Here is a 25,298-nt window from a genome sequence, read left to right on the forward strand (position 1 = left end):
ACCTCTACATTTTGCAATCGTCCAAAAAATCATTAATTTTTTTATTAACAATGCTCGAGGACTCGAATTAATGTCTGAAAAGCATATTATATTACTTGCAGCTAAGAAAATATCATTAGTGTTATGCATTAGATTATGTATATTAGAATACCATGTGATTTTACATCAATAATATACGTATAATGTTATGTCCATTTTTTTCTATTATTTTAATGGACAAATTATAATTTCAAATCTAAATGTAACGATTCAAGTCTATCCCTAGTAGATATTGTCTTTTTTAAGCTTTAAAACGCGTTTGCTAGGAGAAGGTTTTCACACCCTTATAAATAATGTTTTGTTCTCCTCCCCAACCAATGTGGGACATCACATTAGCTATGCCTCGAACCGGGTGGATTGTGATGTCCCACATTGGTTGGGGAGAAGAATAAAACATCCCCTAGCAGACGTGTTTTAAAACTTTGAAGAGTAGCCCGAAAGGAAAAGTCCAGAGAAAGACAATATCTGGGCAGATTTGAGCGGTTACACTAAAAGATTAAAACAACTTTGTTTCAAAATTTAATTGATACAATGTTTTAAAATTCAAGTGTGGACAAATATGGAGACAAAAATCTAATAATAATGAGACTCCAGGAACACAATCCTCGAGCAGCCTGATGCCATTGTTTATATATATATATATATTTATTATATACATTTATTATTATTTCATTTTATGGAAGCTCACATGTTATTTTAGGTTTGCCATCATTTGAATTATTTAAAATTCATAGGTTTTGAATTTTTTCCCCTCAATTCCAAATTTAATTCAATTTGTAACAATATATTTTTTTAAGAGTTTTATTTTTTAGATTTGAAAATTAAATAATATAAATTTTTGGTAATTTAATGTATATCTCGTTTATCAAATTTTATATTAAGTATAGTTTAAGAAAAGATGTGAGTGAAGATAAAATTAAATATTAATAAATTATTAATTGGGTTTATGTTTTTTTTTTTTTTTAATTTGGAATTTTTAGATGCATTGGATCAAATAAATTCAATTAATTTTTGTTTTTGTGTGTCTAACTTATTTTGTTATTAATGTAATTAAGAAATTAAATAAACAATAAAGTAATAAAAAAAGGTTTTTTTTTTTCTTTTTTTTGCTAATTGTTGGAAGCATAGACTACATTATTTTGTAATTAATGTAAATTATAAATTAAAAGAAAAAAAAAAAGGAGAGTTCACATGATAGCATTGACTAAGTTAGTTTATAATTAATGTAAATCCACAAATTAAATTAAATTGAAAGATTTTTCATAATTGTTTCGAGTATAGTATGCATTAAATATAAGTTTCATCATCTTAAAATCAATAATATTAATTATTTTGTATGCTTTAATTAATTTAGTGTAACGACTCAGGTCCACTGCTAGCAGTTAGGGGAAGGTTTTTTCTTTCGGGCTTCCCCTCAAGGCCGTTAGGGGAAGGTTTCCACACTCTTGTGAGGGGTGTTTTGTTCTCCTCCTCAACCAATGTGGGACATCACAATCCACCCCTCTTCGAAGCCCAGCATCCTCGTTGGCACTCATTCCTTTCTCCAATCAATGTGGGATCGCCCCCAAATCCACCCCCTTTCGAGCCCAGCGTCCTTACTAGCACACCACCTTGTGTCTACCCCCATTTGGGGAACAGCGAGAAGGCTGGCACATCGTCCAATGTCTGGCTTTGATACCATTTGTAACGGCCATATCCACCGCTAGCAGATATTGTCCTCTTTGGGCTATTGTGATGTCCCAGTGATTGAGGAGAGAACAAAACATCCCTTATAAAGGTGTGGAAACTTTCCCTTAGCAAAGTGTTTTAAAGCTTTGAGGAGAAGCGAAAAGTCAAAAAATGACAATATTCAATAGCAGTAGAAAATTAATTATTTATGGGAATTAATTCCGGTCACTTCATTTATTAATAATCATAATTTTAACTTAAATTTATAATTAGTTAATATTTTATTTTTTTTATCTTACCAAATATATATTATTTTTAAAAAATTTACTCAATTTTAGTTTTTGAAATATAACATATATAATTAATAATTAAAAGTTGGCATAATTATATCATTTTAAAATAATTATTAAGAAATAAAATAAAATAATTAATTATTTAAAATTAAATAGTGTAAAAAAACAAAATTAAAAGGTGCGAAGAAAAAAAAAAAAAAAAGAAAAAAAAAAAGAGGGTGGGTCATGACTCATGCCATTGTTTCCACAATTGAGCTTGATAAAGATTCTATTTTTCTTGCTCTGTGCGAGTCGCTTTGTGGCCATCCAGTCACAAATCGTCGTCGAAGGGGACAATCAAACTGTTAACCCATTTATCGAGGCAAGCCGCCATTTTCATCTCACTGGTTCAGGAGAGCCAAGCTTCTTCGTCTGCCTTTTTCCTTCCCTTTTAGCCGAAGCCGATCATCAAAATGGAGCCGCCATTGTCCAGCAATTCGTTTCAGAATTCCAAGTCGCCCTTTGTTCTTTCTTGATTTTATAGGATTCTATTTATTGTCTCTTCCTATTCATCTCTAATTAATCCGATTGTTGTTGTTCGCGCTATTACATCAGGGAACAAGAGCTATCTGTTTCCAGTTCTGGGTTTATGAAACCCCAGGTCTTAGGGGCTTCGTCGATCATCAAACAGCCTCCCAAAATGCTCAAAGAAAAAGGGGTAGATTCTTCGTTTCTCTATTGTTATGATTTTGTTTTTTTCTTCGTTGATTAGTTTGGTATCAATCGATGTTCATGGTTTGATTGTTGAGTACGACGTTTTTGATGTGGGTATGATTTTTGTTGAGACTGACCCACTGCGGATGATTGAAATTTACGAATTGGGTATTGTTTTGTTTTTGTTTTTTGTTTTTTGTTTATGAACTCTTTTTTTGGAATTATGAGAATTACGATCGTGTTCTGTGTCTGAAGGCTGTTGTTTTTAGCGAATGAATACTTTTAAAAGCCTTTTTCATTGTTGTTTTGGTGAAATTAAAGCTATCAATGGAGTGATCTTGTTGCTGTTCTTGTTAACTCTCATATTTTCACCATTTGATTTTTCTTTACTGGATGTTTATACCATGGCCTGTTTACTTGCTGGCACAGATAGGAACACTTTTAGTGTTGTATTATCATAGATGCATCTGAATTAGAACTTTTCAATAAGTGAAAGATTGACCCTATGATGATTGAGTGACAGTGAGTGAAGCCTAAAGTGAGTGTCAGTTCAGTGAGTAGCGCTAAACTCAATATCTTCATGTGATTGAGCAATGGTATCGTCTTTGTAACATCTCAAACCCATTGCTAGTAGATATTGTCCTCTTTAGGTTTTTCCTTTCGTGTTTTCCTTCAAGGTTTTTAAAACGGGAGAGGTTTCCACACCCTTATAAGGAATGTTTCATTCCCCTCTCTAACCGAGGTGGGATCTCACGTGTTCTTACAAACTAAGCTTTAGGTTTTTATGGTTCCATCCCACAGCGTTGGGATTCTTATCTATAATTAAGTATAACTTGTGTGTTCTTCTGATGCTTCCGACCCCTTTTGTTGTTTGTACGTTTATTGGTACAGCTATGCTGGAAGAAGGCATGTCCTGCAATGGATTAAACATCTATAATTAAGTATAACTCGTGTATTCTTACGATGCTTATGACGTCTTTCTTTTCCTGCCACCCCGACCCACTCCAGATTATTTCAGTTAATGTCGAGGTGATTGATCTTGACGACGATGAAGCTTCTGATGCGGATATGGCCATGTTTCTTCAGGATAATTTTGACACAAATAACAAAGGAAAGGGTTTATATCACCATAGTGATCATCAGTTGAAGGTTTGTTATCAAAGTATTTGTTCATTGCTTGATTTGTGTCTTCTTTCACATAGATCTTTTTCCTTTTGGAAACATTGGAAATATGATTTCCTTTGAGATGATTACAAAGAAATGATAGAATAAGGCATCCTTGCATACTATAGGATTAACTAGCAAAGGAGCCAATATCTAAACCGTGAGATCCTACATCGGTTGGAGAGGGGAACGAAGCATTCCTTATTAGGGTGTGGAAACCTCTCCCTAGCAGACGCGTTTTAAAACCGTGAGGCTGATGGTGAAACGTAACGGGCCAAAGCGGACATAAACATTCATTAAAGAGTTCATTGTTGTAAGTAAAGCAATCTTAGTATACTTGCCTACTCTCTTTCAATGATTCATAATTATAGCTAAAGATCTTATGTCCAGAAAACGTCGTCTAGCCGTTCATTTATTCCAGATGTGGAAGTCGTAGAGAGTACAAACAAAGATGAATCTAACTTACCCTCGGCATCACATAACTTCATTGATCTAGACAATTATTGCTCCGAGTCATCGGCTGAAGACGACGAGTGGATTCCTTTTGATGAGGTCATGGATGTGGATGCATATTCAGCTCTACAAGCTCATTTTGATCATATGGATATTCCTTCTGATATTGAAGTTCCCATACCTTGGCTTCCTCATGGTCAAAAGGGAAACCAGACAAACATTGAAACTAGTTCATTATTAGCAGAACCCCAAATCAAACCAGATGCTGTTAATCAGCTCGGAAGAGCATCTGCTCTGTTGAAGTTGAAGGCAGCTTTAGCAAATAGCCTAAGCTTGCCGGCTGATATTGATGTTCTGAGTCATCTTCATGAAGGTTTTGAGCCTTTTCCTTCATTTTCTTCACAAGATACTCAACCAAATAAGAAAACGACTGCATCCCAATACAGGGACAAATCAGTTTCACCTTATGAGGTCGGTCACGTAAATTCTTTACTCGGTACTCACGTAGCGAAAGCGTGGTGGTCAGATCATTTAAAGTGTAAAAAGAAGCAATATGGTTCAAATAATAGTTCTTTTAACCAACCGGATGCAATGAAGCTCCATAATGGAGGTGAGACATCTGCTACACCTGACAGTGTAAAGAAGCAAGCTGGTATACATAAGATGCCCCATCAATCAAATTTCCCTGGCCATATGGAGATCTTTAAGAATATGCAACCAGGACAATTCATACCATATGGGCCAGAATATACCAAAATGAAAGCCAAGGACCCATTTTTTGCCACTCATACGGCTTCAGGTCTTCCATTTTATCCTCTTGGCGTTCCTCCTACACTTGGAGAAGCTATAGATATGCCATGGACTCAGGGTTCCACCCAACATTTTACAAACATTGCTCCAGACAACTCGACAAGTGTATCGATCTCACCCGAAAACTTGGATGCTATCTTGGCGAACTTCGAGAGCTTTAAACAATTTGATACTGTTAATGATCATTCTGACCATTACTATTCAAGCAATGGTTTTAGCATGAAACAGGTATAAATCTTGAAGAATCAATCTTTTGTGTATCATTACTTTTATTTAATTTAGAAGCTCTTACCTTCTCCTTTTGCCAGGAACCCAAGAAATGGACAAAGAAAGTTCAGGAGGAATGGAAGATCTTGGAGAAGGATTTACCTGGTAGATTTCCCTTCTTTTCCTCTCTTTTGAACATATTCTACATTCATGTTAGACATTATATAGCAATAAACTGAAGAAACAGCACTTTGTTCTGTCTGAATTTGTTCAACAGAAACTATATTTGTTAGGGTCTATGAGTCAAGAATGGATCTTATGAGGGCTGTCATCATTGGAGCACAGGGTACACCATACCATGATGGCTTGTTTTTCTTCGATATATTTTTCCCGACCATCTATCCGGATGCACCACCAGTATGTTTCCTTATTCTTTTGTAGTCATTACTACCCTGTGGTTATGTTTCTGATAGACATAATGGTCTCTTAAACACAGAAAGTACATTACCATTCTGGAGGTCTTCGACTTAACCCGAATTTGTATAACTGTGGGAAAGTATGTCTTAGTCTGCTTAACACCTGGGATGGCAGAGGAAATGAGAAGTGGCTTCCGGGTATGTCGACGATGCTTCAGGTTCTTGTGTCTATCCAAGGATTGATCTTGAATACCAAGCCATACTTTAATGAGCCTGGATATGAGTATCAAAATGGATCCGCTATGGGCGAGGATAAGTCTCAACGGTATAACGAGGACACGTTCCTTCTGTCGATTAAAACCATGGTGTATAACATCAGGAGGCCACCAAAGGTATGGTTCTGAACTTCTTTTCATGTAGATAGAGCATCAAATTTTGGTGCTTATTGCTTAGTTCAATATGTTCATGTATATTGTGTTGTAGCATTTTGAGGACTTTGTTAGGGGACATTTCTTCAAAAGGGGTCATGATATCCTGGTGGCATGTAAGGCATATACAGATGGTGCTGAGGTGGGATCTCTAGTTAAAGGAGGGGTTCAAGATCTGGACGTGGGCGACAAGAGCTGCTCGAGCCATTTTCGACATTCCCTGAGCAAACTTTTGAGTATGCTTGTTGTTGAACTTAAAAAAATTGGGGTCAGTGACTGCGAGAAGTTCATGCCACGGCAAACGCAATCGACTTGGTAGGCATGGTAAAGCTTGATTAGAAAGTTTAGAAGGTGATTGTGCCAAAGAGTTGGTTTTGGGATCGATTTAGGACACGTAAACGTCTAACCAAAACGAACTTGACTGGATTCATAATTGTCTAGAATAGTTCATAGTTTAGATATCAATCGTAATAGAGCATGCATGCTGCCATGTCTATAGTTCCTTCATAATGAACACATATGAGCTCTTGTACATAGCTCCTACATGCACCGGAGGATAATGTCTTTCCCTTCCAATAGGTTATGATAATGGTATCACGACTTTGATTTCCACAAACTCGATCATTTTCTTTTCAGTTTTTAGAGATTTGAATTTATGATCTGTACACATGAGTTGAATTATATTTAAATTGGCTCATTCATACCATTTAGTCGAGATTGAGGATAAACTAGCTCCTATATGCACTTGAGGATATTGTCTTTCCCCGATCATTTTCTTTCCATTTTCTGAAAATTTCAACTCTGGATCTGCACGGTTGCGTAATGTTTTATTCAGTTGAATTATACTTAAACTGGCTCGTTTGGACTATCTAGTTAAGATTAAGGATAAACTAGCTCCTATATGCACCGGAGAATGTTGTCTTTCCACGATCATTTTCTTTTTAGTTTCTGGAGATTTCAGCTCTTGATCTGTACGGTTGTGTAATGCTTTAATCAGTTGAATTACACTTAAACTGGCTCGTTTGGACTATCTAGTCGAGATTGAGGATAAACTAGCTCTAAACTAGCTCTTATATGCACAGGAGAATGTCTTTCCATGATCATTTTCTTTTTAGTTTCTGGACTATCTAGTCGAGATCGAGGATAAACTAGCTCCTACGAGCATGAGAGGATGTTCTTTCCTAATATAAATAATAAAAAACAAAAACCAAATAATTGAACATATTACTAAATATTTTATAAATACGAAAAAAATATTACTGGGCCTACACCAAGCCCAAATAATGTTCTAAAAAAAGTCCACGGTATTTTCTTGTTGGGCTGAGCTCAGCCCACTTGAAGCCCAAGTCTAAGTCAAGTTGTGAAAAAAAAAAAAAAGAAAAAAAAGGGTAAGAATTAGCGTAGGCCTATCCCCTTCTCCATCTAATCTCTTCGTCGGCCAAAATCCAGAGAACTGAAGGTGGTGCAAAAATGTCGAGCACAAATCTCCTCCAATTCCCTCTCCTTCAATTCCAATGCCGGCCACCGTTTACTTTCCTTTTTCCGGCCATCAAATCGCATGTCTCGGTCGTCTCAATCCCCTTTCCGAGTTCTCAATTCCTCCATAACCCTTCCCATGGTTCGGCAAGCTTCGTTCCAATGGCGAAATCTCCAAAAAGCGAGAGTTCAGAGCAGAAATTCAGTCATGAAGGCTCGGTTGTCGAATCTCTTCCCAACGGAATGTTCAGAGTTCAATTAGACAATGAAGACCTGATTCTTGGCTACATCTCGGGTAAGATTCGGAAGAATTTCGTGCGTATTTTGCCTGGTGATAGGGTTAGGGTTGAAGTTAGCCGTTATGATTCTACTAAAGGCCGTATTGTCTATAGACATCGAAGTACTAAGGATCCCTCTTCATGAATTCTAGTTTTGGATATTTTTTCCTTTTCTTTTCTGGAATGTGTTGATTTCGTGAAATAGTGTAAATTTATCCCTTTTTGATCTTCTTTAGAATGTAAAATGACAAACATGTATTTAATTTTGCTCTTTGAATCTCTATGATTTATGTATTATCTTGTGATTGTTTTGAACTGAAGAAACAGGAGAATTTGGCGATTCTTTTGTGCTTAGGGAATGTGAAAAAACTTGCATATTTTCAGAAATCAATAGAACTTGTGTTCCTAAGATGAAATCAAAGTACTCTTAGTGTAGTTCTTTGGAGATGATAACTGATAATTGAGAAGAAAAGCCCATATTCTTTTCATTTTGCTTCAAATCGTCTGCAGATCTGAACTAAGCAATACTCAGATTTCTTGTTTTGCTGTTGCCCCCTCTTCGAAGGTTCTTAATTTCCTTTGATGAACGTGTTATCTTCTTCGAAGGTTTCTTAAATACCTTAGATAAAAGGATAGCTTTTAGATGTCCTTTGATAAATGTTTATCCTTTTCAAGGCAACCATAGAGAAGCTGTTGTTTTCTTGTTCATTCATTCTCCAAAACCCAAAGCTCATAGTTTTGTATTAGCAATCCCTTGGCTACATCAACTGTTTAAACCCTTTTGCCTTATGTATGATTTGTAGTCAATCTCTCTGAACTCATACTTCACTTTTGAGGGTGTAAAACCATAAAGAATTGGGTTATATTGTAGTAAAACGCGTGTACTAGAGAGAGGTTTCCACATCTTTATGAGAAATGTTTCGTTCCCCCCTTTAACCGAGGTGGGATGTGATATCCCACATTGGTTGAGAGGAGAACAAACCACCATTTATAAGGGTGTGGAAACCTTCCCCTAGCAGACGCATTTTAAAGCCTTGAGGGGAAGCCCGAAAGGGAAAGCCCAAACAGGACAATATCTGCTAGCGGTGGATCTGGGCCGTTACAAATGGTATCAGAGCCAGACACCGGACGAGGTGCCAGCCTTCTCGTTGTTCTTCGAAGAAGGTAGACACGAGGCGGTGTGCCAGTAAGGACGCTGGGCCCCAAAGGGGGTGGATTTGGTAGCGGTCCCACATCGATTGGAGGAAGGAAAGAGTGCCAGCGAGGACGTTGGACCCCGAAGGGGGGTGGATTATGATGTCCCACATTGGTTGAGGAGGAGTACAAACCATCATTTATAAGGGTGTGGAAACCTTCCTGTAGCATACGCGTTTTAAAGCCTTGAGGGGAGGCCCAAAAGGGAAAGCCCAAAGAGGATAATATCTGCTAGCGGTGGATCTGGGCCGTTACATGGGATCTCAAAATCCACCCCCATATCGATTGGAGAGGGGAACGCCAAAGAGGACAATATCTACTAGTGGTGGGTTTGGGATGTTACAATTTTGGTAAACATAGTTGGAAACCTGGTTAGAGACAATTTTGGTAAACATAGTTGGAAACCTGGTTAGAGAGAAAGTCTTTTCTTCCAAAATACAAGTCACTAGCTTTGATAATTTCAATTGAGGTTAATGAATGTATTGCTACATTGTATCAAAACTATAATATATTTAGGGTTAGAATCAACCTAAGTCCGCCTCAACCTGATTAAAATATCATATGCATATTTTTTTGTCTATCAAGTTAATAAACTCTTTCTCGCATTGGAATCAAATGGAAGTTCGTACGTAAAGATTATGTGTCTTGACTCATGCACCTTATCCTAGTGCTTTATTTCACTCCCCAACCTCTTTACAAATTATACTTGTGTTTAACAGGAACTTAAAATTTTATTTAAAAATTATACATATACCCATAGAGTTTAAATGATGACGTGTGATCTTATCCATACAGCAAAAGCTACCGTCACCCCTGAGTCCACCAATTTTCTGTGGGCTGAAAAACGATTTTTCTTTTTTAATTTATATATATTTTTTAATTTCAGCCGCCGGAAGGGGGATTCTATTTAAAGAATCCCAGTTTTAGAAGTTTCCAGAAAAATGAAATTTATTTACGTTAATTTCTCAATAATGGGAATTTTATATTTTAGTCTATCATTTAAAAAAAAGAAATCTAACAAATATTTAAATTAATGAACTAATTGATATAATTATTAATTTAAATTTAAATTATACACTACAATTATTTCTTGAACACTTTAATTCATACAATCTAAAAATATATATATTTTAAATTATAACTAGTTCACTACAAAATCAATTAAAAAAAATTTCCATTTTAGTTTTAATACAATATTAATTATAATATTTATTCATGTAATTTAAAGTTTAAAATTAAAATTGATTTAGCAGGTATTTGATTTATTTCCAAAAATATATTGTGGTAAGTTTTATAGTATTTGACAGCCAATATTAACAATTTTGAAATTGACATTCATTTTTGTTTGTTTCTACGCCAAAACCAGTGATAGAAAATTATTCCATGGGCTATTTTATCACTATTAATATTTTTTGTTTACATAAATAAATGAATATATAGATGTATTATTCTATCTTTATTGAGATATAAAAAAAATTATTGAATATTTAATTTAAAAAGTTGGATTATCAAATTCCAAATAAAATAAATAAATAAAACAAAATCGCAATGGATTTCTCCTCCGCACATTCTCCAACCAATCAGCAACCTCCAGCGAGGCTATTTCCCAATTGAAGGGAGGGTTTTATGGTAATTGCGCAAGTTCCAATTGAAGGAAGGGTTTTATGGTAATTGCGCATGTAAACTTGTAAATTTGTTTGGGCTTCGCACGTGCCACCAAAGCCGCCTTATTCGCGTAGTTAGTTTTTTCCACCATGGACCGCCTAGAGTCTTTTATAAATTAAATTTAATAGGCTGAATCAGGTTAAAACCAGACGCGCCGACATGGTCGTAAAAACCACCGGTTTACAACGCGCTTCTACCTTTCGTGAAGTACACGCGCAATTAATATCTTTCTATATAGCTCCCCTCGTTTTCCCTTCCTATGTCTCTATCGCGCTAGAATTGTGAATTGTTGTTCTTGAATTCTCTGTGTCGACATCTTTTTTGCTTTAACTTCTCTATCCTTGATTCTCCTTGGAGGTTGGTGATTGAAACCTTTCGGATTTTTATTAAACGGTGAGTGTTTTTAATGTTTGGATGTTTCTAATTTCTTAATCTTGCTTTCGCCTTCGTTCTTCGTTTGAATTGTGTTGAGGTTTTGTTTCAATGTATGGATTTTTGTTCCTATTTTAAGGAATCGAATGTTGAATCTTAATCTGTGCGTTGTTTGGCGTTTGTTGAATTCGTTTGGCTTCAGTTTCAACTGCCCTTTTATTCTTTCGATGTGATTCGACCTTGGGCGGTGATGGATTCTTTACAGTTTTGATCGGAAAATGGTCTTCTACGGGCCGCCTTTTGATCTGAACTGCATGATTTTGTGGAGAATTTGTATGTTTGTTGCGTTTGGTTTTTTAGCCTATTTTTCCCCAGAGATTTTCAACTTCGAGGTTTCCATATGATTTGGGGTTTTGAGATGATTTCTAAAGGACTTGGTTCCTATTTGCATCCACGTTTTTCTCCGTTCTTCAATATTTTGAGACATTAATTCGACGATTGATTGTTATTTGTTTGGAATTTTTTATTTTTTCCTCTGCAATTGGTTTGCTAGCTTATATGGTTCTTATCTGTCGCCTAAAAGAATGTATCATTTTTGTCTCTTTCCTTAAATAGAGGGCGTTCTGATCCACGATTCTGTTTTGTGGGAGCCCATTTTTGGATGTTTTCTATCCACATTTATTGGTTGAGCTTTTCTATGACAACTTTCCAAATGTATCTACAAGTTAATGGTATCTTCCGTTCATCATTATACATTGATTCCATTCATTGTGTCTATTGATCGGCCCCTGTACTTTTGATATCAATTTCCATCTTTTGTTGTTAACAATCCGTTGGTTGAACTTGGCTCGTGTTGGTTGTGGACAGTCTTGGAACTTGAATTTTGTATCCAATATGTTGTTGCTTAGTTATATCTTTAAATATCCCATGGTTTAGTAATTGTTTCACACCGATTACCTTTTGTTGATTGTTGAATATTTGATTTCTTTTGGACTTTGGCTAATTCATCTCCTGATTAAATTACCTGTTGGGAATCTTGGCTTGTGTGTGCAGCTGATTTTACTCTCTAGTTTACTCATTTTTCTACGATCTCATCGTACCAATTTATCTTTTTATAAACAGAACTTTTACTATTTCCATGGATCAAACCTATTCTGCATCTGAGGCATGCTTAGAGTCTGAACAAGATGTCTCTCTTAAGCAAAACTGGAAATCTATGTCAGCCCAGTCAACTGTATCCGAAGATGCAAATGGTTGCTTCGATTGCAACATTTGCTTGGACTCTGCAGCTGACCCTGTTGTCACCCTCTGTGGTCACCTCTTCTGCTGGCCCTGCATTTACAAGTGGTTTCATGTACAAATCTCCAGCAACGAAACCGAAAACACACACAACTGCCCTGTTTGTAAGGCTAGCATCACTCCCTCCTCCTTGGTTCCCCTCTATGGCCGTGGCATGTCGTATTCAGATTCTGACTCCAAGAAGTCTCATTTGGGTATAACCGTACCTCGAAGGCCACCACCGTCCATGAACACCCTGCCCCATTCTAATGCTGCCTCTGCATTGCATCCTAGTGAGGAACTTCATCCAAATTATATCCGCTCGCCATTGCACCGGATCTATCACCAACAATATTTCCCTCAGGCGTATGGTAACTTTGCCCCATACGCACCATCTTATCTCGGCAATGCCATGGTAACAAGTCTGCTAAACCCGACGATTGGGTTGATAGGAGAAACGGTTTACACAAGAATTTTCGGTAGTGCAGATGGGAACTTGTTGCCTTACCCGCCTTACAACCACTCGGTCGCAGGGAATGTTGGCACCAGAATGAGAAGACAGGAAATGCAGCTTGATAAGTCTCTGAATAGAGTTTCCATCTTTCTATTTTGCTGCTTTATCATCTGTCTTCTGTTGTTTTGAACTGGGCAGTAGATGTTTCTTGTATGGAGAAGCATCATATGATATAAAGATAAGCACAGCTAGAATTTTGCTAGATGATTTTTACGGTGAGAAATCATCGATATGTACAGAAGGCTCAGCTAATATCACATTATTTAGTAGTTTCTTTTGGTGCTTGTGTGGATTGCTTGTTTATAACACTAACCCTGTTTTTCTCACCCCAGAAGTCTAGTAATTTATATGATTCAGTTTTCATTCTTAAATTTGCTTTTGTTCTTGATATTGGTTGATCTGGGTATATAAGTCATGCTGGTGCGATTTCATGGGAGATATAACTTTGTCATATGCCTACTCATATCGAGTTTTATGGCAATGACTCTTCCTTACCCCTCTTGTCTTACTTTTTATGGTGAACATTGCGAGTGATTAGTCACAAAACAGATTGAGTTGGTGAATCATCTTATAAAGCACCATTTTTAGCCTATTGGCTATATGCCATGGATAGTCTCTACTTTGTCTTAGCTCGTTTGAGAGCTAAATTTGCCTCGATTGTTTGTCTCTTGCTCAGAGCTTTTCTCAAGCTAGCTTCCACTATTTTAAAAGTTTGTTGCGCTTCTTGTAGATTAATGTCACTAGCCTTTTCTACATCATTTACTAACATAATGATCTCATTATTGCCTATTCTAGCAAAACCTCTTATGATCGTTAATCATCTGTCATTAGTTGTAAGATGTATTTTCAAAATACCTACGCCTTTGAGCTTTTGGAGTAGTTCATACTCTTAAGAGGCTTTGAATATATAAATAGTATGAAATTGAGTTTTTAAGTCACTTTCTTTTAATGAATTACGACAAAAGGTAAGAACATATTTAAAATTTTCACTTGCTTCAAGAAGTAACATCTGTTAAAAATTAACATTGACCCACAAAAAGTTTCCACTGACCCACCACAAGAAAAAATTTAAAGCGAAACTTCCAATTCTCTTTAACAGTAATCCATAAGGTACGCAGCTTATTATCCACCGTTGGATGAACTCAATCAGTGTAGTCAACAAAATTTCCACAACATCGACGGTCACAGCAATATCAACCGTGTAAAACCGACAAAGTCCGTAGATCGGTGGAATAATCATAGACTTAAAACCTTAAACCCTAATTATATGTATGCAACTTAATATCAGATACTCCCATGCTGGCTGGCTCGCCTTTTACTGGTTCAACGGCTCATTTCTCCACTCAGTGCTTGTTTGAAAAGGTAAAGAAAAAATGAGTTCTTTATCCAAATTTAATGCTGCCCATCACTAATTAAACGTCTTTATCCCAAATTATTCCACCAATGTCTTCGATTCATTAAAAATGTGAAGGTTTTTTTAATTGTTCTTTAGCTGAGCCCCCCGAGACACTACAGTATCAATGTCCAGAAGCCCAAAGGAAAAATTAGGGGAAAGATTCCAAATCTGAAACCTTTTCTTTGTTGCTTTTTTCTTTCACACTGTGACCCCATTGCCCTCCTTTGAACCCTTACTCTACTACTCCCATTGCCCTCATTATACTTTTCACTTGATTCTCTCTGTGTTTCTGCTTGGAAGAGGAAACCAGGGTGTGGGAAGATGAGGGGTCCTTTAGGGGCAGTGATTGGGAGGTACCCCTCAAGTGATGTGAGTGCCCAAATGGGTGGGATCATTAGCCACAATAGGAAATGCAGGGATCTTGTGTTTCTTCTCATCTTTATAGCTTTCTGGGTTGGAATGATTGTTAACTCCAGCTTTGGATTCAACCAAGGAAACCCATTAAGGTAAGAAATCTAACGCTACCCTCTTCTTTTAGTGAGCTACTTCAATGGTTTCTGTATGTTCTTGCCTGTTTTCTCTTTCATCCATGGAGGTCCCAGAAATCTCTAAAGGGTTTTACCATTTATGGGGTATGGGGTAAGAAACTAAGCATAAAATCTCTCATAGGTTCACTAATTACCTAACTGTTGGTGGGTCTCTTCGTGTCGTTTGGAAAGAGGAGGACTCAATGATTATTCGTTTGCCTTAATCAGAAGTCAAAATTTTGGTAGATAGGGATACGGTAAAAACTTCTCTAGAGGAATGGGCCCAACTGGGTCATTTCTCGAGAACAATAGCTAAGGGTCCTGATCCTACCCCTTGGAGCTGGAACCTTCCTGCTGATGCTCACCTTCCCACATGAATTCTGCTATATCATCATTTCCCACCTGATATTTTGCTGTGTAGTACAACCTAACACTCAAATGTTTGGCCAGATAGCTGCTGGTAGTTTCATTGGGCCTTCTTTGTTTGTTCCCTCTTGCATTTTGAAGGAAATTTTGCATATGGGTAGGCCATTTTCATTCTTTAGTTTGCCTTGGTGATATCCCACATTGGTTGGGGAGGAACACGAAACACCTTTTACAAGGGTGTGGAAACCTTTTCCGTTTTAAAGCCTTAAGGGGAAGCCCGAAAGGAAAGCCCAAAAAGAACAATATCTGGTGGGCCTGGGCCGTTATAGCCTTTGTTAAAGATAGTTGACCCTTCATTATAAGGCATACCATATTTGCCATTTTATTAAAGGCAAAATATATTGTATTCATTTATTATTCTTTCCTTTTATCGCTATTTCCATATTATTTGTATTTTACCATATTTCTGTATTCTGTAAATGATTATAAATAAGAGAACTCTCACCACCATTTAGGTGTGGTGGATTCAGCAAACATTCACATGGTATCAGAGCCCTTTCGGTTTAACAACCTGATCCTGTCTTCTCTACGGCTTCCGAATCTTCTTATCATCTTCTTCCTTTCAATACTCTAATCCATATGATCACCATCAAACTTTCTTCCTCCAATTATCTTCTCTGGAAAAGCCAACTTCTCCCCCTCCTTGAGAGTCAAGACATGCTGGGCTATGTCGATGGAACTATGGTTCCACCACCTTGCTTTGAACCAGAAACCTCCTCTTCCTCCTCAACACTCAACCCCAAATATTTGGCATGGAGAGCAGCCGATCAACGACTTCTTTGTCTCCTGCTCTCCTCTCTCACTGAGGAAGCCATGGCTGTTGTCGCTGGTCTATCTACTGCACGTGATGTTTGGCTTGCGTTGGAAACTACGTTCAGCCATCAGTCGAAAGCTCGTGAACTGAGACTCAAGGATGACTTGCAGTTGATGAAACGTGGCACCAAACCTGTTGCTGAGTATGCCCGTGCCTTCAAAAAAAATTGTGACCAACTTCATGCCATTGGCAGACCCATCGAGGACATTGATAAAGTGCACTGGTTCCTTCGTGGACTCGGCATCGAATTTTTAGCTTTTTCTACTGCTCAGATGGCTCTCACGCCTATTCCCTGTTTTGCAGATTTAGTCTCTAAAGCTGAAAGTTTTGAGTTGTTCCAGCGCTCCCTTGAGTCCTCTGACACCACTCCTACAGCATTCACAGCCACTAATCGTGGTCGCACCCATGGAAGCCACCCTGCTTCCTTTACCAACCAGCGAGGTCGTTCTTATTCTCACAAAAACAACTCTTCTAATCGAGGACGAACCCACTCAAGTCAGGGTCGTCGATCACCTCACTGCCAAATATGCCGCAAAGAGGGCCATGATGCTGACCGCTGCAACCAACGGTATGTTCGACCTGATTCTTCTCATGCTCACCTTGCTGAAGCCTTTAACACGTCATGTTCTATTGCTGGACCCGATGCTGCTGATTGGTTTCTGGACACTGGAGCTTCGGCCCATATGACTGCCGACCCATCTATTCTGGATCAGTCTAAAAATTACACGGGTAAGGACTCTGTGATCGTAGGAAACGGTGCATCCCTACCCATTACCCACACCGGTACTCTTTCTCCTGTTCCAAATATTCACTTATTAGATGTCTTGGTTGTCCCTCACCTCACTAAAAATCTTCTTTCCATAAGTAAATTAACGTCTGATTTTCCTCTCTCCGTTACATTTACTAATAATCTTATTACTATCCAGAATCGTCAAACAGGAAGGGTGGTGGCAACCGGTAAAAGAGATGGAGGGCTATATGTGCTGGAGTGCGGCAACTCTGCTTTTATTTCAGCCCTTAGAAACAAATCTTTACGTGCTTCATATGATTTATGGCATGCTCGTCTGGGTCATGTGAATCATTCTGTTATTTCTTTTTTAAATAGAAAAGGTCATCTTTCTCTTACGTCTTTATTGCCTTCTCCATCATTATGTAATACTTGTCAGCTTGCTAAAAGTCATCGATTGCCTTATTCCCGTAATGAACGTACGTCGTCTCATGTGTTAGATCTTATTCATTGTGATCTTTGGGGTCCTTCTCCCGTCAAATCAAATTCGGGTTTTCTTTATTATGCTATTTTTATTGATGATTATTCTCGATTCACTTGGTTTTACCCTTTAAAATTTAAATCTGATTTTTTTGATATTTTTCTTCAATTTCAAAAATTTGTGGAAAATCAATATTCTTCTCGTATCAAGGTATTTCAAAGCGATGGTGGTACCGAATTTACTAGTACTTGTTTCAAAACTCATTTACGTAATTCTGGCATCCACCATCAACTCTCTTGTCCATGTACACCTGCTCAAAATGGTCGTGCTAAGAGAAAACATCGTCATGTGACTGAGACTGGCTTGACCCTTCTCTTTCACTCTCATCTTTCTCCTCGTTTTTGGGTTGACGCCTTCAGCACTGCAGCTTACATTATCAACCGGTTGCCTACTCCACTTCTTGGAGGTAAGTTACCCTTTGAACTCCTTTATGGCTACACTCCACATTATGACAATTTTCATCCCTTTGGTTGTCGTGTTTATCCTTATTTGCGTGATTATATGCCTAACAAGCTTTCTCCCCGCAGCATTCCTTGTATTTTTTTGGGTTATAGTTCTGCTGTCTTGATCCCGCCACCACTAAGCTATATATCACCTGCCATGCTCAATTTGATGAAACTCACTTTCCTGCTATCCCTAGCTCCCAGGCCCAACCTCTTTCCTCTATTCCTATTTCAAATTTCTTGGAACCACATCTTCATCATATTGATTCATCCCCCCTACCACTTCATCACCGCACATTCCTCGATCCAGTTCATCCCCGTGTGATATTTGTTCTGACCTTGTAGATGAGTCTGTGCAGGTTGATACTTCTCTTGCAGGTTCCACTTTGCCACCCTCGACTTCTAATTCGACCTCTATTGAACCTCCTGTTGATTTCTCTTCTTTGGGCACTCATCCTATGATCACACGAGCCAAAGCTGGTATATTCAAGACTCGTCATCCAGCAAATCTTGGTATTTTGGGCTCATCTGGACTTCTTTCTGCTCTTCTTGCATCTACTGAGCCAAAAGGATTCAAATCTGCAGCTAAGAATCCTGCTTGAGTGGCTGTCATGGATGAAGAAATTCGAGCGTTACAACAAAATGATACTTGGACTTTGGTTCCTCGCCCTGCCAACACCAACATCGTGGGCTCTAAATGGATGTTTCGTATTAAATATTTGCCTGATGGATCCGTCGAGCGTTTCAAGGCTCGTCTTGTTGCCAAAGGTTATACTCAGGTTCCTGGTCTTGACTACACTGACACTTTCAGTCCGGTTGTCAAAGCTACCACTGTCCGTGTTGTGCTTTCTATTGCAGTCACAAATAAATGGCCTCTTCGACAACTTGATGTCAAGAATGCTTTTCTCAATGGAACTCTTATTGAACGTGTTCATATGGAACAACCTCCTGGGTATATTGATCCTCGATTTCCCACTCATGTTTGTCTATTAAAGAAAGCTCTCTATGGCTTAAAGCAAGCTCCTCGTGCTTGGTTTCAGCGTTTTAGCTCATTTCTTCTCACACTTGGGTTTTCTTGCAGTCGCGCTGACACGTCCCTTTTTGTCTTTCATCAGCAATCTAACCTTATCTATTTGCTTTTTTATGTTGATGACATTATTGTTACCGACAACAACTCATCTCTTATTGACAGCTTTACTCGCAAGCTTCATTCTGAGTTTGCTACCAAAGATTTGGATTCTCTCAGTTACTTTCTTGGTCTTGAAGCTTCACCCACTCCTGATGGTCTCTTTATTAGTCAATTAAAATATGCTCGAGATATTCTTACTCGTGCTCAGTTGCTCGATAGCAAACCAGTTCACACTCCCATGGTTGTTTCTCAACACCTAACTGCTGATGGTTCTCCTTTCTCTGATCCTACTCTCTACAGATCTCTTGTTGGCGCCCTTCAGTACTTGACTATTACGCGTCCAGATATTGCCTATGCTGTCAATTCTGTCAGTCAATTCTTGCATGCCCCTGCTGCAGATCACTTTCTTGCTGTCAAACGTATTCTTCGCTATGTCAAAGGAACACTCCACTTTGGTCTTACCTTTCGTCCATCCACTGTTCCTAGTACGCTAGTCGCTTATTCGGATGCTGACTGGGCTGGTTGTCCCGATACTCGTCGTTCTACATCCGGCTATTCTATTTACCTTGGTAACAATCTCGTTTCTTGGAGTGCCAAAAAGCAACCTACTGTCTCACGCTCCAACTGTGAATCTGAGTATCGTGCTCTTGCCACAACTGCTGCTGAACTTCTTTGGGTTACGCATCTTTTGCATGACCTCAAGGTCCCTATTTCACAGCAGCCCTTACTCTTATGTGACAACAAAAGTGCTATTTTTTTGAGCTCTAATCCCGTTTCTCACAAGCGGGCCAAACATGTTGAACTAGATTATCATTTTCTTCGAGAACTTGTTATCGCTGGCAAACTTCGCACACACTATGTATCCTCTCATCTCCAAGTTGCTGACATCTTCACAAAGAGTATTTCTCGACCTCTCTTTGAATTTTTCAGATCCAAGTTTCACGTTCGTTCAAATCCGACGCTCAGCTTGCGGGGGGTGTTAAGGATAGTTGACCGTTCATTATAAGGCAAATATCTAGATATTTGCCTTACATTACGGGTTACCATATTTGCCAGCAAATATATTGTATTCATTTATTATTCTTTCCTTTTATCGCTATTTCGGGTTACCATATTTGCCATTTTATTAAAGGCAAATATATTGTATTCATTTATTATTCTCTCCTTTTATAGCTATTTCCATATTATTTGTATTTTACCATATTTCTGTATTCTGTAAATGATTATAAACAAGAGAACTCTCACCACCATCTAGGTGTGGTGGATTCAGCAAACATTCACAGCCTTGTTCTTCCTTCGTGTGTAAACTGACATTATGTCCTTGATGAACTATAAATCCTGTAAGATTCATATAAAACCCTTTGGAACTGGAGAACCAAATGCTCCCTCGCCCTCGTATCGCTTCATCACTAACTTTTAATGGTCATGGTTTTCCCATACTGTGATTTGGTTTAGTAATTTTCTTGTAACAGTACCTTTATCCTACTGTTTATCAGGCTTACATATGGACTAGACTACAAAGGAAATGTGTGTGGTGACAAGCATGCTAATCCCGGCCTCCGTGAATTGGAGCTTAAATATTGGTTGAATCCTAATCAAGTTTATCAAAGTCATCTGAAGGACAGTCAATTTAAGCTGGCCGATGCACGGAGTATATGCTTGTTGGACTGCCCGACTCCTTCAGATGACTCTTTAAACTGGGTTTGTGACTATCCAGAAGGTGAAATCCGCCTCTCAATGGATGATTGGATAGACAGGAACTATGATTATTTTGAGTTCCTTACGCCTGAGATGAGAAACAGCTCTGTTAACCTTCAGGGTCCTTGTTACCCTGTCATTTTTCCTAGCATAAATGGTAAGTGAGATAGATCTTTCTTGATACCTATATCTGTTTATACCGTTTTAGATTATATCGAAAACTTCACGTCTAGAATCTTTTGGACATCCGTTCTCTGCATATCCTTGTATTGATTAATAACAATGTCTACGTGTTCGTAATGTTCTTTAATTTGTAACCTCTCTTAGAATGGTGTTTTTCTCAGTTTATTGGAGCTGCCAATTCCTTGCTCGCCCCTCGAACGTGTCATTAACACATTGGAAGCAGATGGGTGGAGTGAACATAGATGCAGATTTGATCATAGATAAATCTATTCATAAGTCGACCAACTCTCGGTCATCTGTCTTAAAGGTATACACGAAAAAAAGAAAAAAAAAAAAACTCTATAAATTGTACTCTCGAGTTGCTAGGCTGTTTAGAATAATGTCTGTAGCACCCTGTCTGAAGCTTCTCTATCATGTCTTAACTTTGTTTGTTGTGTCATACTGTTTCTGAAGTTTAAACTTGTTCTGTTGTACTACTCGTAGCGATACGTGTCGGATATTGGGAAGTCATGGCCAGTATTAGTTGTTTGTGGAGGAATCTTGCCTCTATTTTTGGCAGTGATTTGGTTGTTAATGGTTCGACATTTCGTTGCTGCAATGCCGTGGGTAACAGTAGTCCTATTCAACGTTCTTATCGTGGCGGTCACAATGTTTTATTACCTCAAAGGTGAGGAACATGTTTACTCCACCTTTCTGCTTAATGTTCAATGATTTCATGTTTTGCTTCAGTCAAACCTGAAAAATATTTGAAGATCATAGAATTATTGTGCAATTTGTTTATACAAAATCTGAAGTTTATTTCAGAATTCTGAAGGGGACTGCCATCATTTTCCACTGATTTTTCTTTGATCTCCTTAGGAGATTCACCACATTGGTGGTATTTATTTGGAATCGGTGAGATCCCATATCGGTTGGAGAGAGGAACGAAGCATTTCTTATAAGGGTGTGGAAACCTTTTCCTAGCAGATGCGTTTTAAAACCTTGAGAAGGGGAAACTTGAAAGGGGAAGCCCAAAAAGGACAATATTTGTTAACGGTGAGCTTGGGATGTTACAAATGGTATCAGAGCTAGACATCGGGTGGTGTGCTAGCGAGGACGTTGGGCCCCCTAGGGGGGTGGATTGTGAGATCCTATATTGGTTGGAGAGGGGAGCGAAACATTTATTATAAGGGTGTGGAAACCTCTCTCTAGTAGACGCGTTTTAAAACCCTTGAGGGGAAGCCCAAAAGGGAACGCCCAAAGAGGACTATCTGCTAGCAGTGGGTTTAGGATGTTACAAATGGTATCAGAGCCAGACACCGGGTAATGTGCCAACGAGGACGCTGGATCCCCAAGGGGGTGGACTGTAAGATCCCACATCGGTAGGAGAGGGAAACGAAACATTCCTTATAAGGGTGTGGAAACTTTTCCCTAGTAGACGCGTTTTAAAATCCTTGAGGGGAAGCCCAAAAGGGAAAACCCCAAGATGACAATATCTAATAGCAGTGGGCTTGGACTATTATAGAATCCAACTTCTAATATCGTGTTACATGTTTCTTACATCCTCTTGTATCACAATATTACTGATATTTCATGTTCTTATATCAACATTACTAATTATAACCATCTTTATTGCCATAGCTGGATGGATAGGAAATGATGCTATAACTCCCATCATTGGTGAACATGATCCCTACGTCCACATATTTGGAAGGGTAAGTAACTCAACCTCGTGAGCCTTTTGGATCAAAATCTCGCCTGATTGCGATCACCCAATAGGATTTATTGTTCAGGAGCTCAATCATATGCGTGCTGCTGCTGTTCTAATGACCTTCGTTATGGCAGTCTCTGTTCTTACATCGATCGCCATCATCCGCCGAATCATAATGGCAACGTCTGTCCTAAAGGCAAGTACTACACTGGTTGTAAGTTTTTGACGTTTGATTTCTTCGTCTATATGTCACTTATTTCCGCTCATTTCATCGAGGCACACTTAGTTTATTTCATTTTGGTTTATATTACTCTGTATGCAGGTAGCTGCTAAGGTGATTGGAGAAGTTCAAGCACTCATAATCTTTCCAATCATACCTTATGCCATCCTTGCAATTTTTTACATGTTATGGTTGTCAGCTGCTCTTCATCTCTTTAGCTCTGGTCGGGTTGTCCAGAATAATTGCAACTCGAACTGCTGTGCTTATGATCTTGCTTCGAAACGAGTGAACTGTGACCGTTGCTGTGGTTATAGCCTCCGTTATACTCCTCATATCGACATTGCCATCTTTTTTCACTTGTTTGGTTGCTATTGGGCTACTCAATTTTTTGTAGCATGCTCTTCAACAGTCATTGCAGGTTCAGTGGCCTCCTATTATTGGGCTCGTAGCGAAACTTCGGTAAGTTACTAACGGTGTGGCAACATATCCGACGAGGCAAGGTTGCTATTGTTTCCTTCTCAAAGACTCATTGTTTCTGGTTTAATGCAGCCTGAAATACCATTTCTTCCGGTTTTCGCCTCAATGAAACGGCTAGCAAGATATAACCTTGGGTCCATGGCTGTCGGTTCCTTGACTGTGTCCTTTATGGAATCTATTCGTTTCTTACTCGAGTCTATTCGTCGCAAATTGAAGGTTGCAAGTATCGCGCCAAATAGCTGGATTGGCAGAGCAGCACATAATACGTCTCGGTTTTGCCTGAGATGTATAGAGTGGATTATCAAATCCGTTAATCGAAACGCGTATATCATGGTAAGTTTATTTTCATTTACTTGGTCTCTTTACCTGTTCATCACTGATTGCAATATGGTAGCTATTCTGATTCGTGCAGATCGCGATAACGGGCAAGAGCTTCTGCAAGGCGTCTGCTATCGCAACCGAGTTGATTATTAACAACATCCTTCGGATCGGAAAAGTGAATGTGATTGGAGATGTCATTCTGTTTCTTGGAAAACTGTGTGTGAGCCTCGCAAGTGCTCTTTTTGCTTTCCTCATGTTGGATACTCACAAATACAAATCTGCTCATAACAAGATTTCTTCCCCATTGTTTCCAGTCCTGGTAAGTTCTTGTTCTTGATTCACTTGATTCACTTGATTCATATTCTTAGTGGATAAAGAGGCTTTTTGAAACGTTTATAACAGGCCAGGTCGGGTTGTAACAGTCCAAACCCATCACTAGTAGATATTGTCCTTTTTGAGCTTTCCCTTTCAGGCTTCCCCTCAAGGTTTTTAAAACATGTCTGTTACGGAGAGGTTTCCACACCCTTATAAGGAATGTTTCGTTCGCCTCTCCAACTGATGTAGGATCTCAAGATCCACCCATTTGGGGGCTTAGTGTCCTTGCTGGCACACCACCCGATGTCTGGCTCTGATACCATTAGTAGATATTGCCCTCTTTGAACTTTCCCTTTTAAACTTCCCTTCAAGGTTTTTAAAACGCATTTGTTAGGGAGAGGTTTCTGCACCTTTATAAAGAATGATTCGTTCTATTCCCCAACCGACGTGGGATCTCACAATCCACCTCCCTTAGAGGTCCAACATCCTTGTTGGCACACCGCCTTGTGTCCACCCCCTTCGAGGTTCAACCTCCTCACTAACACATCACCCGTTGTCTAAGTCTGATACCATTTGTAACCGCCCAAGCCCACCGCCAGTAGATATTATCCTATTTGGACTTTCCCTTTCGAGTTTTCCCTCAAGGCTTTTGAAACGCGTCTGCTAGGGAGAAGTTTTCACACTCTTATAAAGAATGCTTTGTTCTCCTCCCCAACTGATGTGGGATCTCATACGGGTAATATTGCAACTTTTGAGAGAATAGAGATATTTTTGAAACAAGAGACAAACATCATACGTATTTTTCTTATATAATCTAGCCTTGTTTTTTTTTATAGAAAACCATTAACCGCGATAGAATGCAAATAGCTCGACCCTTTATTTTGAAATTTTCAGTCATTTCTTTAACATATCAAAGAATGGATAATTTGAAAGCTTTGATAAACAAAAGGTTCAAGTTCATACATATGATCCCATGGCTAAACCGTAACAATTCCTCATTCGATCCGTTACTCGTTTCGAAATGACAGGTTTGCTGGGGACTAGGCTATGTAGTTGCTACACTTTTCTTTGGAGTGGTGGAGATGTCCATTGACACAATAATCCTTTCATACTGTCAAGATTCAGAAGAACATCAAGGCACAGCTCAGTATGCCCCTCCTCTCCTCATGGAGACACTAAATGATCAAAATGAGATGCAGAGACTTACACAAGGACCTCCAAGCTCATGAACTCTCACCTTTACCATTTCTTGGTCTTAGTTCTTTAGCTGTAAATAATATAATCATAGGCAGGGAATACGTTTAGGCCGGGGGCAAAAATGATGAGCTGGAATTCCTCCCTAGAACTGGATCTCGGAACTCTGGACATTGTATTGTCCATTACTACTGAATTGAAATTAGTTTATAGTATGTGGGTTCTTTTTGTCTCATGTTTTTTTGCATG

The 25,298-nt window shown here is 38.6% G+C and overlaps 4 protein-coding genes across 4 annotated transcripts; all 4 read left to right on the forward strand.

Moving 5' to 3' along the window:
* Nucleotides 1–2,282: 2,282 nt before the first annotated feature.
* On the forward strand, nucleotides 2,283–6,877 carry LOC111788588 (uncharacterized). The gene is made up of 8 exons (XM_023668971.2): nucleotides 2,283–2,493; nucleotides 2,595–2,697; nucleotides 3,702–3,842; nucleotides 4,248–5,348; nucleotides 5,429–5,492; nucleotides 5,605–5,744; nucleotides 5,824–6,135; nucleotides 6,227–6,877. Exons 1-8 carry the CDS (start codon nucleotides 2,453–2,455, stop codon nucleotides 6,488–6,490), a joined length of 2,166 nt encoding a protein of 721 aa, XP_023524739.2. The 5' UTR covers nucleotides 2,283–2,452; the 3' UTR covers nucleotides 6,491–6,877.
* Nucleotides 6,878–7,563: 686 nt separating this feature from the next.
* On the forward strand, nucleotides 7,564–8,222 carry LOC111788831 (translation initiation factor IF-1, chloroplastic-like). Its single transcript, XM_023669364.2, has one exon. It carries the CDS (start codon nucleotides 7,642–7,644, stop codon nucleotides 8,068–8,070), a length of 429 nt encoding a protein of 142 aa, XP_023525132.2. The 5' UTR covers nucleotides 7,564–7,641; the 3' UTR covers nucleotides 8,071–8,222.
* A 2,810-nt stretch (nucleotides 8,223–11,032) lies between these two features.
* Nucleotides 11,033–13,220, forward strand: LOC111785697 (E3 ubiquitin-protein ligase RMA3). Its single transcript, XM_023666082.2, has 2 exons — nucleotides 11,033–11,177; nucleotides 12,279–13,220. The coding sequence occupies exon 2, from the start codon at nucleotides 12,295–12,297 to the stop codon at nucleotides 13,075–13,077; it is 783 nt and encodes a 260-aa protein (XP_023521850.2). The 5' UTR covers nucleotides 11,033–11,177; nucleotides 12,279–12,294; the 3' UTR covers nucleotides 13,078–13,220.
* A 1,237-nt stretch (nucleotides 13,221–14,457) lies between these two features.
* LOC111789121 (choline transporter protein 1) lies at nucleotides 14,458–25,284 on the forward strand. Its single transcript, XM_087121707.1, has 10 exons — nucleotides 14,458–14,850; nucleotides 20,448–20,806; nucleotides 20,994–21,139; nucleotides 21,316–21,499; nucleotides 22,453–22,526; nucleotides 22,605–22,722; nucleotides 22,849–23,201; nucleotides 23,292–23,552; nucleotides 23,632–23,859; nucleotides 24,884–25,284. Exons 1-10 carry the CDS (start codon nucleotides 14,666–14,668, stop codon nucleotides 25,082–25,084), a joined length of 2,109 nt encoding a protein of 702 aa, XP_086977833.1. The 5' UTR covers nucleotides 14,458–14,665; the 3' UTR covers nucleotides 25,085–25,284.
* Nucleotides 25,285–25,298: the final 14 nt, after the last annotated feature.

Source organism: Cucurbita pepo, chromosome 2, assembly GCF_057944985.1.
Source record: "Cucurbita pepo subsp. pepo isolate OVF chromosome 2, ASM5794498v1, whole genome shotgun sequence".
Lineage (NCBI taxonomy): Eukaryota > Viridiplantae > Streptophyta > Magnoliopsida > Cucurbitales > Cucurbitaceae > Cucurbita > Cucurbita pepo.

Coding starts and splice junctions, on each gene's coding strand:
- LOC111788588 (XM_023668971.2), top strand. CDS start 2,453: ATGGAGCCGCCATTGTCCAGCAATTCGTTTCAGAATTCCAA. Junction 3,843..4,247: donor ATAGTGATCATCAGTTGAAG/GTTTGTTATCAA, acceptor TCTTATGTCCAG/AAAACGTCGTCTAGCCGTTC. Junction 5,745..5,823: donor TCTATCCGGATGCACCACCA/GTATGTTTCCTT, acceptor TCTTAAACACAG/AAAGTACATTACCATTCTGG.
- LOC111788831 (XM_023669364.2), top strand. CDS start 7,642: ATGTCGAGCACAAATCTCCTCCAATTCCCTCTCCTTCAATTCCAATGC.
- LOC111785697 (XM_023666082.2), top strand. CDS start 12,295: ATGGATCAAACCTATTCTGCATCTGAGGCATGCTTAGAGTCTGAACAA.
- LOC111789121 (XM_087121707.1), top strand. CDS start 14,666: ATGAGGGGTCCTTTAGGGGCAGTGATTGGGAGGTACCCCTCAAGTGAT. Junction 21,140..21,315: donor CTCGGTCATCTGTCTTAAAG/GTATACACGAAA, acceptor TACTACTCGTAG/CGATACGTGTCGGATATTGG. Junction 23,860..24,883: donor CCCCATTGTTTCCAGTCCTG/GTAAGTTCTTGT, acceptor TCGAAATGACAG/GTTTGCTGGGGACTAGGCTA.